General features: G+C 32.8%; 2 protein-coding genes across 2 annotated transcripts; one reads left to right on the top strand and one right to left on the bottom strand.

Annotated features, from left to right (window-relative positions):
- Positions 1 to 126: 126 nt before the first annotated feature.
- LOC140045320 (ras-related protein Rab-35-like) lies at positions 127 to 8,739 on the bottom strand. Its single transcript, XM_072090172.1, has 6 exons — positions 8,589 to 8,739; positions 7,138 to 7,188; positions 5,990 to 6,113; positions 4,641 to 4,765; positions 4,184 to 4,308; positions 127 to 3,637 (listed from the first exon to the last, which is right to left on the bottom strand). Exons 1-6 carry the CDS (start codon positions 8,638 to 8,640, stop codon positions 3,491 to 3,493), a joined length of 624 nt encoding a protein of 207 aa, XP_071946273.1. The 5' UTR covers positions 8,641 to 8,739; the 3' UTR covers positions 127 to 3,490.
- Positions 8,740 to 8,839: 100 nt separating this feature from the next.
- On the top strand, positions 8,840 to 12,425 carry LOC140045318 (sn-1-specific diacylglycerol lipase ABHD11-like). The gene is made up of 5 exons (XM_072090171.1): positions 8,840 to 9,002; positions 9,425 to 9,563; positions 9,990 to 10,166; positions 10,271 to 10,450; positions 11,115 to 12,425. Exons 1-5 carry the CDS (start codon positions 8,905 to 8,907, stop codon positions 11,439 to 11,441), a joined length of 921 nt encoding a protein of 306 aa, XP_071946272.1. The 5' UTR covers positions 8,840 to 8,904; the 3' UTR covers positions 11,442 to 12,425.
- The last annotated feature ends 1,858 nt before the right edge of the window (positions 12,426 to 14,283 follow it).

Genomic DNA, 14,283 nt, shown 5'->3' with positions numbered 1-14,283 from the left:
ACTAAACTTTTATTTTTGGTACCTTGTTGATACATCTGAAACTATTGAACCAAAGTATAAATTTCTCTCAGTTCGATTTTCATGAAAATATAAATCCCCATGCAGCAAGAGTTTTCATTGGTTTTTTTTTTTTTTTAGTGTGTTGCTTTTGAGGTCTTCCAAAATGCCATAAGGCCGCGAAAAAATATACACAAGATTCCAAAGAATCATTAATATAACACAAAGATTTGCATATAATTGATTACATAATTGTTTTAATCATTAATTTATGACACACAAATAATGAGTATAGTTAGAAAATAACATAAAATGCACAATGATCAAATAAATGTAAATAGTAATCGAGAAAACCTATAGTTTTTTATTTATTTAGTATAAAAAGATATTTACTTTATTTTTGTGATGTTTGTGAATTGATGCCAAGATGAAATAAAGGACTACTATTATTTTTGTCAGTCAGTCATGGACATGCAATCAATTACAATTATCATAGAAATAAAAGGCGGTGCAATTTGAATTGCAAAACATAATAGGCATAAAATTTAATGTAATTTATAGTTATTTAAGTGACAATTTAATTGATTTATTAAGTGACAATTGTCATTAGGAAAAACACAGGGTATTGCATAGAGGTAAACTTAATGGAAGAAAAACAATAAAACGTAATTATTTTGCAACTTTCTTACCATGGAATAACTAATAAGTTATGCCATGCTTAAATTCACTGGTTACAAAACCACCCTTCATGAGGAATGGTACAATCCACAATGCCTGAATACATTTTGTTTGTATAAATATATCAGTGTTAATATATTATACTTTATAGAAGTTTTAAATATAATGAACTGAAAATACAGTTTATAACATTGTGCTTAACAATATGTATTTTACCAAGTATAAAATGTAACGCAAATCTACCTGTAGTTTTACTAAATACATACAAAATGATATATATATATATGCATACTACTATGTATTCAATACCTATACCTCCCTTTCTTGTCACCAGGCAATCAGTCTCTGCTTTTCAGAGGTATTATATTTATACAAAAGAGTAGCAGGACTTCATATCAATAAAAGAGAGAGAAAAAGCTAGGAGTTTCTATCATTGCAATAATTCCATTAGGCACTACCACTTCTTTTATACAGCCATAGCTAATGCTGTCCTTCACATAGAGCTAATGAATACAATGCATACAACTTTTATTTTTAATTTGTAAGGCATAAATTGTGTCTAAATTATACGGTACAATTACAAACATATAAAGAGGGCAATTATGAAAAAACCTATTACTATTAAGTGACACCTGTATTCATAAGTGGCCACCTGTATTAAGTGACCACATTTATTTTTGTGTCTTTTTTTTTGCAATGTGAAAAAAAAAAAATTTTTAATTGCCAAATCTTTAAAAGGCACAAATTGTTCAAAGCTTCACCAAATATTTAAATATTCTTAAACTCTAAAGAAATATAAATGAAATCATAATAAACATGAATTTACATATTTTGTAATAGATTTAAGAATAAATATGATGCAGAATAATTTAAATTCCATAGACAAATTAAAATTGAGTATTAATAGATAATACTGTACTATTAAATTACAGCCATTTAAACAATACAGTAAGTTTAAATATTTACATACATCTTAATAACATGATCTCTGGTTTTCTGGAGCAATTAAGCCTCCTGATTAGAGAGGCGAGTGTAGCCACTCAATTAAGCCTCCTGATTAGAGAGGCGAGTGTAGCCACTCAATTAAGCCTCCCGATGAGATAGTGGGGAGTAGCCACTCAATTAAGCCTCCTGATGAGAAGGGTGTGGGGGGAGGCCACTCAATTAAGCCTCCTGATTAGAGAGGCGAGTGTAGCCACTCAATTAAGCCTCCCGATGAGATAGTGGGGAGTAGCCACTCAATTAAGCCTCCTGATTAGAGAGGCGAGTGTAGCCACTCAATTAAGCCTCCCGATGAGATAGTGGGGAGTAGCCACTCAATTAAGCCTCCTGATTAGAGAGGCGAGTGTAGCCACTCAATTAAGCCTCCCGATGAGATAGTGGGGAGTAGCCACTCAATTAAGCCTCCTGATGAGAAGGGTGTGGGGGGAGGCACTCAATTAAGCCTCCTGATGAGAGAGGGGGTGTTGCCAGTCAACTAAGCTTCCCGATGAGAGAGGAGGGTGTAGGTACTCGATTAAGCCTCCCGATGAGGGAGGGGATGCAGCCACTCAACTACGTTACCAGGTGGGAAAGGAAGGTGTAATGGCACAATTAAACCACTCAAAGAGAATGAAGTCTTGTACTTATTTAAAGGAGCGCCGATACTGTAGCTTTCGAAAATGCAAAAACGAACTGCATATATAGTGTAGATTTTCTTCAAAATATTAAATATTGTGCAGACTGTACTTAAGAACTCTTGGACAATTTCTAAACTGTGCACCGATTCTAGGACGTCTAATAAAAAGTACACAACCTGCACAATTACTGATAAAAGATAGATTATATTTATATACCCAAGGACTTCTGTATATAAAAACATTAATTTTGTCCCCATATATAATCATACACATAATTATCGTTTGTGTATTAAAATTAAAATATAAAGATCACATAACTATATGTACAAATTAGTTTGTATGAAAACCACAACATATACAGTACACAGAAGCCTGGTCTCCATAAAATGCCTTGCTCATAACTATCATCCAATCAGAAAGACGGATTGTTAATATAAAATCAATCGGCCAATCAAACGTATGGTTGTACAGTACTCCAGAGACTATTGTCGTGTATTTGGAAAAAAACTTTCCAATAGGGTGCTTTTGATTTGCGAGGGCACCTGGACGTAGAATCCACCAAAACTTTTTTAAGGATAGAACGAGCAAGCACATCAACTTCCCTCTATGCGCACAATGAAATAACTGACCTAACCTGTCCGTCGCAAACCAAAAACTCTAAATTTTGTGATGCACAAGATGTATCAGGTCTTATAAAGTCACAGTGCGTAATCGCTGTATTCTTGCTACCGGGCACAAATTAAAATTTTGAGATAATTTCAATTCACTTTCTGCACATGGCTCGATTCTCTGAATTGATTTGCTGAAAATTGGTATGAAACTGGTTTATCAAACTTCTGATATAAATAACTTTAACTGTTGAAACAACAAATGACTTCTCTCGTTTCTCGGTCGTCAAAAAAATCATAAAAGACACACGTTCTAACTGGAATATAATGCCGTCGCTGATCGAAACAAAACTCTTTCTCTACAGCACCACTCTGAAGGCTACAGATTTGTTTCTCTAAACATAGAATCATTGATCACTAAACTGAATTTATTTTCTAAGGATTTCAGATCGGTTTGTAGAAGTCATGTCACGTTCCTGGTCATTGCAAAATTGTAAGGCTTCACGCTTTGTATACACTGGAGCACGTTGGCGATAAATCGGCAGTCCAGAGAGGTTTCATGGCAACCAGGCATGATAGGAAAGAGGATCACTTTAAACAACACTTGGAACTCTTCTTTGATCCCTTGCCATCGCTTTTGGTTACTTTTATTTTTGTAGTAGTTTCTTGAGCTCCTAATTTGGCTGCGTTGTCCTTCTTCTGTTGTAAAACTAATTCAGTAATAGCATTGAACATCTAGAAAAAAAAAGGTTTTTTTTATTAAAGAGCCTTAAGTTTATATAGAATTTCTGTAAATCCACCATTTATATTTTTTGTCTATTGACACTCAATACAATAAAATAACTACATTCATTTATTAAATAAGGATATCGCAACACACGCTCGCCGTACAGCCGTCGCCGTAAATTTCTGTGACGTCACAGGTGCATCGCAAAATCTACTTAATGAGTCAAGATAACCAAAAGAAACAATAAAAAAATCAACATTTATATTTTACTTTATTTAGTGTGTTTACTAGAAATTTTTCGCGATTTGCCAGACTTGCCAGAAAACTCATGACGTAAATTTTGCGATGCACCTGTGATGTCACAGCAATTTACGACGACAGCTGTACCCTAATTTCGAGATGGTTCTGAAATCATATGTACATCCTTAATACGTTGTTAAAAAATAGTCCTCGGTCAAGTTGTCCTTTAAGTTTATATAGCATTTCCGTAAAGCCTACAATTATAGTTTTGTCTATTGACACTCAATACAATAACTACATTCAGTTATACTTACTTCTTCTACTTTAAAGTTTTCTTTTGCACTTGTTTCATATAGTTGAATTCCCATTTGTTCTGCAAATTTTTCTGCATCTGTAGATTCAACAACTTTTTTTTCTGGACAGTCATTCTTATTCCCTACTGCAATTTGGAAAGTATAATGATGATAAATGATCTCTTTAAATATAAAACAAATGAAACCCTAATTTATTTCACCTAATGTATTAGCCTGTTGTTAGCAATCAACAATACTTATTGTATGTGCAAAAGAGATAATTAATGTATAGATAAAAGAAAATTGTCCTTTGGATGGGACATAAATCTGTTGGTCCCATGCACACATTGATAAAGGAATTGGTACAAAAAGAATAGCTGATTGTCTCCCAGCAGCTGATCATGGTCTAAGATATGGTACTGAAAATCTTTTACCCAGTATAACTATAAAGAATAAAAAAACAACAAATATTACTTGCCTAATATTCTACTAACTACATCACAATTCTGATCAATTTCTTGTAGCCATCTTTTGACGTTAACAAAAGAATCTGCGTTAGTTACATCATACACTACAATAACACCATGCGTGCCTCTGTAATATCTAAAAGTACAAATTTCAATATATTAAAAGCGGAAATTAGAAAGGTTAAAAATAATAAAAGAATAAAAGACTGCTATTTTCGATTGATTATGTCAGTAGGTCTATAGTTAAATATCATTACAATTGAAGTTTCGTCTTTAAAGCCTGTTTTCCTGTTGACGTTATTCAATGCTATTGTTAAAAATAATCGGCAATCTTCAACGTAAACATTGAAATGTTAACGATTTACAGGAAAAGGTACTCGCTATCGTTATCATTTCAACTTAATCGTTTTGAAACGATCGTCGTTGAACTGTTGACCGATCAACGACGATAGCGTCGACAGGAAAACAGGCTTTAGGAAACATTCTGATTTGGTAGAACACTGATGAACTATGCTAAAACGGTACACTAGACAGACATAAGATTTGTCAATGCTTAATACTCCAGCGATGTGAAGCCTATACAATGATAAACAATTTAATATATACAGAATGTACATGAACCTTGAATGCAATTATGTTAATTGACAGATGGCTCATACACTGTGTGTAAAATACATTATCTATATTAGTAAGAATAACAGCAGTTATTGTATTAAACATTCAACATGCCTATTTTGTTATCAAAATTGTTTTTCATTCACAAACAGATATACCATAACTAGGAATTGAAAAGTTTAATATTATTTTTGTTTGTTTTATGTAATTTTATTACTACAGTACAGTATATTTAAATTTTGTTTAATAATTAATATTAATATTAAAACTATTAACAATTTCTAGTGCCATGAATATGGGCTATCACTGACCTAAAACTCTGGCTACACTATTAAACTAGTTTGACAAAAAAGTTTGATGTGCCTAAATATGGTAGTGATATGCTTAAATATGGTAGTGATATGACATCATCATGTCCATATATGGGCACATCACATTTTTTTGTCACATAAGGTTTGATAGTGTAGACAGAGCTTTAGATTAAATGTTTGATTGCAATTCTAGCAAAACAAGGATGTAGTGAGTTTTCCCTTAATCTGCTTTAGTACGCCCTATACTTTCTGGCATATAATAGACATTTGGGATATTCAGGGACACTTTCCTGTAAAACGACACTATAGTAAAATTGCTATTTTTAAAATTGAGCATTATTAGTAAGGCCATCCTCCAAAGGGTTTTAAGCAGTTTCTACTGTATTGTAGTTATAAACAACTCCTTTGGTAGAAATTCTTTAACAGTATCTTACGTTGATGTTATAGTGCGAAACCTTTCTTGACCAGCCGTGTCCCAAATCTGTAACTTTACTTTTTCATTATTCACATCGATTGTCCTAATTTTAAAGTCAACACCAATCGTCGTGATATAAGTTCCTATAAAAATTAAAAGAAGTATTTCATTATCGTCACAAAAATATATATATTTTACTAGGAAACACACAATTTGCTTTGGCTGATTAACAGTTACTTTGGCAATTTTAATGAATTTTACTGATAAACGCATCCTTTGTTTTGGCTGTTGTTTAATATTTGTTTTGACAAAATACATGAGTTTCACTGATAAACATTATTTATTTTGCTATTGAGTAAAGGTTTCACTTTGAATAAATTAATATTGCACTTTGTTATACTATTCAGACCCTGGACTATGTACAGGTATGGCATATCAATCTGTTCTATTGATAAAGATCAAAATTACAACATAACAATTATAACAACAATCAGAGATAACTAGGGTGAAACTCTAAAAAAGCATTATGGGTACAAACTGCATTTTGGTTCAAGGTAAACTTCCCACCTACTCATGTTTTTTTGGCAAGGGTGAGGGGTTTAATTAGCCAAGTGAACATGGTATAAAGTGACTACTGTACATAAACTCTAAAAAAGCATTATGGGTACAAACTGCATTTTGGTTCGAGGTAAACTTCCCACCTACTCAAGTTTTTTTGGCAAGGGTGAGGGGTTTAATTAGCCAAGTGAACATGGTATAAAGTGACTACTGTACATAAACTCTAAAAAAGCATTATGGGTACAAACTGCATTTTGGTTCAAGGTAAACTTCCCACCTACTCATGTTTTTTTGGCAAGGGTGAGGGGTTTAATTAGCCAAGTGAGCATGGTATAAAGTGACTACTGTACATTAACTCTAAAAAAGCATTATGGGTACAAACTGCATTTTGGTTCGAGGTAAACTTCCAATCCCTTCCCCTTAAGTTGTGTTGGCAATGGTGAAGGGTCTTAAATAGCCAAGCGAGCACGGTAAAGGGACTAGTACATAAACTCTAGAAAAGCATTACGGGTACAAACTGCATTTTGGTTCGTGGTAAACTTCCCACTCAAGTTGTGAAGGGTTTGAAACAGCCAAGTGAGCACGTCGGAAAAGTGACTACATTCTTACCTGAATATGTATTATCAGCGAACCGTAAAAGTAGACTACTTTTGCCAACTCCTGAAAGACAAACACAAACTCGCTGAACAAACGAACGCAATTTGAAACCGAGAGTGAAAAATTGTAACAAAACATAATATGGCACATACTTGAAAACTATTTAATATTTCATACTTTTAACTCACATTCACAATAATTTTATCTGGACTTGAATTTAAATTTCCAGTATAACATACAAAAATGATTTGGCCACCAACTAGGTAGTTCTCAAAATCATACCTGCTAATTTTTTTTTTTTCGAATCATCCTCATGATTTGCATGATATTATAATTATGGTCTATTTAAATAATAAATAATAATTGTAAGGCGGCCCACCATATTTTATGGAAATATAGATAATATGTTATCATGGAATATGTTTTATAGTCAATTCCTGTATGACCATGTCACATGTTTTAATGCAGCACAATAATTTTTTACAAGCCTTAAGACACTTGGTGACATCATAGTGGAATTTATTTTTAAACTAATTCTTCCATGGTGACATTGTACAGCCTTGAAATTGATACACATAGGAAATTAGGCTCATTGTCAAGTACCACAATACAAAGTGAATGATAAGGGTCATAATAATATTGTTAACACATCCTAGAAAATTAGTACACTTTTGGACTGAGCTTGGGGTATTACACAGTAACCACAACTTTGGAGTAAGAAATAACTTATTACTCCATGGAAGGAGGTATAACTCCATGGTTGTAATAAACCTTAATTTTAGGTTTCACTAGGCCTATAGTGATTTGATTAAATTCATTCATTCATTCATGAGAAAGACAAAGTTAAACAAACACAAAGAAATATAGAGAATAATGAATATATTTGAAATTAAATGTTAATATCTGGTACTGGTAGGCCTCTATATGAAATAAGGAGATAATTACTATGGAGTGTATTAAATTATTGCATCATGGATCACTTCAATTTACAAATGTTATAACTGTACTTTATTTTAGCCTCAAACTAAGTGCATATTAATATTGTTAATTTCTTCCTCTTCAAAAGTTAAGTATGAATCATCTTTACTTCCGGGTTGCTCCAAGCCGAGCGGAGAAGAATTTGTTCCGATTTTTAAACTCATCGGCACAAAACACACGAGTTCACACAGCAAACAAATGTCAATATGCCAGCTATTTTGAGTATTTGGAATTAGAGAACTTATGTAACCTATGTGTTTATTTATGATTGAAGTAATTTAAAAATAGAACATAAAATGTTGAAGTTTAGATATTTACAGAAATGTCTAAAAACGTTTTTATTCGTAGGCCCACATTGTACGCCTACCCCTCTCAATCAAAATGTACATTTCAATCTCTGACATAGTCAGTCAACGCCCATCGGTCCTACAAAACTACACACAAATATACCTACGTTTGTGGTATGTTTATTACTTGTCACTTACCGCTATCGCCTATAATCAGTAACTTGAATAAATGGTCATATTCTCTAGCCATTCTACAAATGTTTAGTTAATGGACTACTATCGTTTTTTCTATTATTCCCTCTCCTAATTTACACCGCCAAACACACTCTACGTCGGTTGATTTTGGCAAGGAAATCCCTCGTCGTTATTTGAGGCGCTTCGCCGCTGTGACGTCATCAACGCTAACACGCATGAGCAGGAATTAGGGGTTACCCCTTTCATTCAGAATTTGCATGTGAAAGAGGAGGAACTGTCATTTTGCCCATTTTAAGCAGACATTTTGTAATATTTAGTCATGTTTTTGTTTTCTAGATGCAATATATGTTGTATACCGTTTTCAAGAACGTTGGGAAGGCGTTTAAATTCAAGATGCTATGAGCAGGGAGTCAGAAGGTGGGATTTTATGCAATAAAAATAGCTGAAGTGTCCTCTCTCCTCCTTGCTTGGCACTCGGCTTGTTTGTTGATGATGTCATACATGATGGTGGTGGATAAGTGTCATTAGGTATCCCATGAATCGAAATAGAATGTTATGATGACTATGCATAAATATAAATAAATGATTATATCTAATTTAACAACAATGTTCAAGGAAGTGATGAAAACAATTTTTAATTGTGTAACATTATACTACTAATCTATATACTATATTATTTTTATTTCTTTACTCACCTTTTTATTTCAGGCACTTAAAGTGTATTATTATTATTAGTATTAAATAAAATCTTGGGACATCCTCTGGTTCCATGAGATGAATAGCCAACTGCAAAAACTGTAATTTTATCTTCTTTTCTTTTTCATTTATATTTATTATAGATATTCTGTGGACCTTGCACATCATGTTAATAAAGGAGACACAAGTCTGTCAAATATTTTGATATTCCATGGACTGTTTGGATGCAAGAGCAACTGGGCCACACTAGCCAAACGTCTTACCAAGGATACAGGCCATACAGTAAGAGACAGGCCTACATTATACTAACATGTTTTGTTTTCCATTATTAGGTCAAGTATACTGTAGGTGGTGGGTGTACATTTAAGAACTAACATTTTGTTGGTCAGCCAATACTAAGCTCCATGTTTACCTTTTTAACGCTAATGCCTACTGTCATAGCTGCTCCGGCACGGTTCCAGTCCGGTGCAAGCAAATCAAATCTAATGTCAATGTTTTGTTTTCACGAGGCTACAGTCATAGCAATTGACGCATAGCCGAGTAGAGTGACATGAAAACGAAACATTGACGTTCAATTTGATTTGCCAGCACCGGTGTGAAAGAGTGATCCTCTCAAATCTGCCCAACAGGCCAATACAATAATTAATACTGTAAATAAATTCATTTTAAATAGATAATTGACTAATATTTACAATTTTTGTTTTTAAGACTGTTACAGTTGATACGCGTAACCATGGTGACAGTCCTCATACTGATGCGATGACATTTGACCTAATGGGTAAAGATATAAGGTCATTGGTGGTTGACAAATTAGGACTCTCAAACTGTATCCTGATTGGCCATAGTATGGGTGGTAAAGTTGCTATGGTAACAAGTCTAATTGAGGTACTGTAGTACTAAGATCCACACATCCACATGTAATATGAACAAATTTGTTTAGCACTTTTTAAAACTTTCTTATCTATGATAATTTTCACATTTCTCTGCAGCCCTCTTTGGTGGATAAGTTGATAGTTGTTGACAGCGCACCTAGGCAACAAAGAACATCGGGAGGTGAATCATGGGTAATGGAATACATAAACGCAATGCTGTCTGTAAAGTTTAAAGAAAATCAGTCGCCATCCGAAATGAGGAAGGATGTTGATTTACAGTTACAGAAAACAATTCCAGTAAGTGTGCAATATTAATCAATATTACAAAAAAAGAACCCTTGAAGGTCACAATAGGGTTGTGTACTTCCAGGACTGTAAAAAATGACAACAATAGTTTTGTTTTTCTGTTTTTTTGTAGGAAAATTATTCCATATTGGAATTTAGATATCAACCCTGTATGAAAATGTAGATATAAACAATTTAATGAATAGAGAACAAAAATAAAACCTCATTTTTTATCGTTTTCTTATAATCTTTTTTTGAGAGAAACTCAGCTGTCAAGTTTGATATTTTGCAAGATTACAGGAGAGCCCCCTTCTTTAAAACACCCCTATTAAGGGGGACATTTTGTTGTGTTTCACTAAGAGCAAACAAACTGTATAGGCATGGGTTTGAGGCCAACTTGCTCCTACCAGTTCTGGTGGTGGAACAAGTCTTGTCGGATAAGTTCCAGTGTACACAGTTATAACCACCCATGCGCACCTTAAATCATTCGAGACGAGTAGGGGATTACACAGGTGTACTGGTTCACAAAATAGCCTCTGTGTAAAGGAGATTACCAACTATATGATAGGACAGTTATTAATATACTATTGGTAATCCTTGGTCACATGTGTCTAAAAACATAAAATAACTAAAATGAATTGTGAACATTAATACTACTTTTATTTTTACCGAACAGGAAGATGCTGTGAGGCAGTTCATCATGAAGAATATAAGGAAAAATAACACAAGTTTCGAATGGCAATTGAATCTAAAAGCTTTACTAGACAACCATGATGATATGATTGGCTTCCCAGAATTCCAAAGCACGTTTCCAAAACCAACTCTGTTTGTTAAAGGAGGTCATTCAGACTATATACTACCATCTGACCATACTGAAATATTTCGGTTATTTCCGTCAGCAACCATTGAAACTGTAGAGGGAGCTGGTCATTGGGTTCATTCGGAAAAGCCTAATGACTTTTTGCAAGTTGTGAAGCGATTTTTAGCTAATAAACAGGAGTGAAAAAAGTTTGTGAATATTGTGTAATGATACATTTTGTACTGGTTTATACTCCTGGTTGGAGTGACAGTTTTATCAAAGACAGATAAACTTCTCACAAACAGACATGGTAAATGACTCCTGCATGCAAATTGTGTTATACAAATTTTCCTGTACCTGGATTTTGAAAATGATGGCAAATTTATCAGTAACACATTAAAATAATTGCATACACATCTATACTTTACTTTCACACATTTAATACAAGTGCAATTTATGTTAAGTTACATCAACAGAAGTTAGTTAATCTTTATTACAACCATGGAGTAAGTTATTACTCCACGTTACAACAAAATGCCTTTCAAGTTTCGTAGAATTAAACTTGACACCAAACGGTACTGTAGTTCAAATCCCTCTGAAGTTATTATATAAACAAAATGTTTGTAACATTCCCATTGTTTTTTATTGCGCACATTGTTTAGATATAGATATTTAAGTATTGTGTTGTCACACTGATTAACATTAAAACAAGAATGAAATATTATGCAACAACTATGTGTATTTACACTACCAACCAAAAGCATTTGAAGAAAATCACATGTAAAGCTCTGTTCACACTATCAAACTTTATGTGACAACAAAATGTGATGTGCCTATATATGGACATGATGATGTCATATCACTACCATATTTGGAAACATCACCCTTTTTTGTCAAACTAGTTTGATAGTTTAGACAGAGCTTTAATGAATGCAAGCAAGTATTGAACAAGTCTTGTATCTATATGATTAGAATGTCATCAGTTTGAGATGTTTATAAAACTAGTTTCAATATACAGCATTTTCAAAATTTCATCTGGTATAACAAAAATTGAGAATCAAACATGTCGGGTTTCGAAATGTTCTGTAAGTTTATAGTTTGGTTTTTACAAAAAGAAAATGTTTGTTATACAGCATTTTGCTTAATCTTATTTTAAGGGGATTCTTACAATTATATTCTTTTCATGATAAATGTTTTTATATGTAATATTGTTACTGCATACAACAGTACTGAAAAAATTGATTTTTCTTAATTTATATTAAAATTTTCTACCTTTACTACTACTTTTGAAGTGTAGCTGAGTTAGATGTTCTTGAATTCATTTTGTATGAAAATCCTCAATGTGCTGGCCTTTGAATACTCTATCTAAACAGGAATTCCATACACACTTATTTTACATTTATAGTCCTCATAAGATAGGATAATTACATCATATACATACTTACACTACCTTATTCAATCCTTATTTAGGCCTATACATTGTCAAGGCAGTTTTTCTTATATAATTTATATATAGAGCACCTTGGTGTAACAAGTTATATAATAAGAAACACTTTAAAATAAACATCATCTTAATTGCACTTACTGTATTTGTTGTTAAAACCTTATTTTGCAATATTTTTAATTACAGATGATAACAAATAAATATAATTAAATTACAATTTATTTTAATTATATGCGCATTTTAAATAGGATTAATCATTTTAAACATAATTTTAAACATAATTACACAACTGTATATTGCCTATAAACATCAAAAGTAAATAAGTATTGAATCCTTAAATTTTAATAAAACATTTTGCACGATGCTTTTTTATACTCATTTGTTAAAAGACATAGAGTAGAATTATACAGACCAACAATAATGTATCATATCAAGGTACTTTGATTATAAAATATTGATTATTAGAATAATAATAATGTGTCCGCAATCTTTACCAATTTGAATGTAATAAATTCAAGGATTTTGATTTATTTAAAGCTCTGTCTACACTATCAAACTAATATTCTAGTGGTATAAATGTGCTAGTGATATGACATTATCATGTCCATATATGGGCACATCACATTTTGTTTAAAAGTGTAAACAGAGCTTTAGAAAAAAGAAAAGTGATTGCTGGATGTATGTCTTTTTGAAGTATGCCCTCATTTGGACATACTTTGGAAAAAAAAAGTATGAATGAAATATTAGTATATTTTACTATTTGTACTGTTATACCATCATGACAGATTTATATGGAAATAGAAAAGTTAATTTGAAGACAGATTTATGTGGTGATAGACAGCTTTCATTTCCAAATTGAAGAATTCTACACCAAATAAGTAAATACAACTGAGACTGAGGAGAATATAAATAATATAAAAAATGGCGTTTTATGAACAGCAGCACCTTTTAACTTAACTAACCTTAAATTACATATCCTATACATCATATACAAGGAGTATTGGTCCTGTTGCTCTGTCTACACTATCAAACTAGTGTAATATGCCCAAATATGGTATTGATGTACCCAAATATAGTAGTGATATGGCATCATCATGTCCATATTTGGGCACATCACATTTTTTTGTTACATACAGTTTGATAGTGTAGCTAAAGTAGCTTTACTGTTACTTACTTACTTACTTAGTAATCTTACTTAAGCGTGGTTCCCACACTAGCGACGCAACACAAGGACGTAACGCAACGCAAGTGAATTGACCAATCACAAGCGATGTCTTATTCGCTTGTGATTGCTAACTGTCTATAACTTAGCTTCTCATTGGTTAACACGCTTGCGTTGCGTTTACGTCCTTGCGTTACGTTCTAGTGGGAACCAAGCTTTATCCTTACCTATTAATATCAACAAACCTTAAATTACCTTACATACTTGGTATTTTTTATTTTTATTTACAACATATAATGAATCTGATAATCTTATATTTATCGTACTGACTCTGCTGGACACCGACCCTGAGGCAGATAATATACCTTTTGTTCCTCATGCCTACACAAGTATATTAGAGGGGAATGGGGAGTCGGTACAGAGTATTATCAATAAATATT

This window comes from Antedon mediterranea, chromosome 3 (genome assembly GCF_964355755.1).
Source record: "Antedon mediterranea chromosome 3, ecAntMedi1.1, whole genome shotgun sequence".
NCBI lineage: Eukaryota > Metazoa > Echinodermata > Crinoidea > Comatulida > Antedonidae > Antedon > Antedon mediterranea.
Note: the sequence above shows the minus strand (reverse complement) of the source record. Positions and strands in the feature narration are given on the sequence as shown.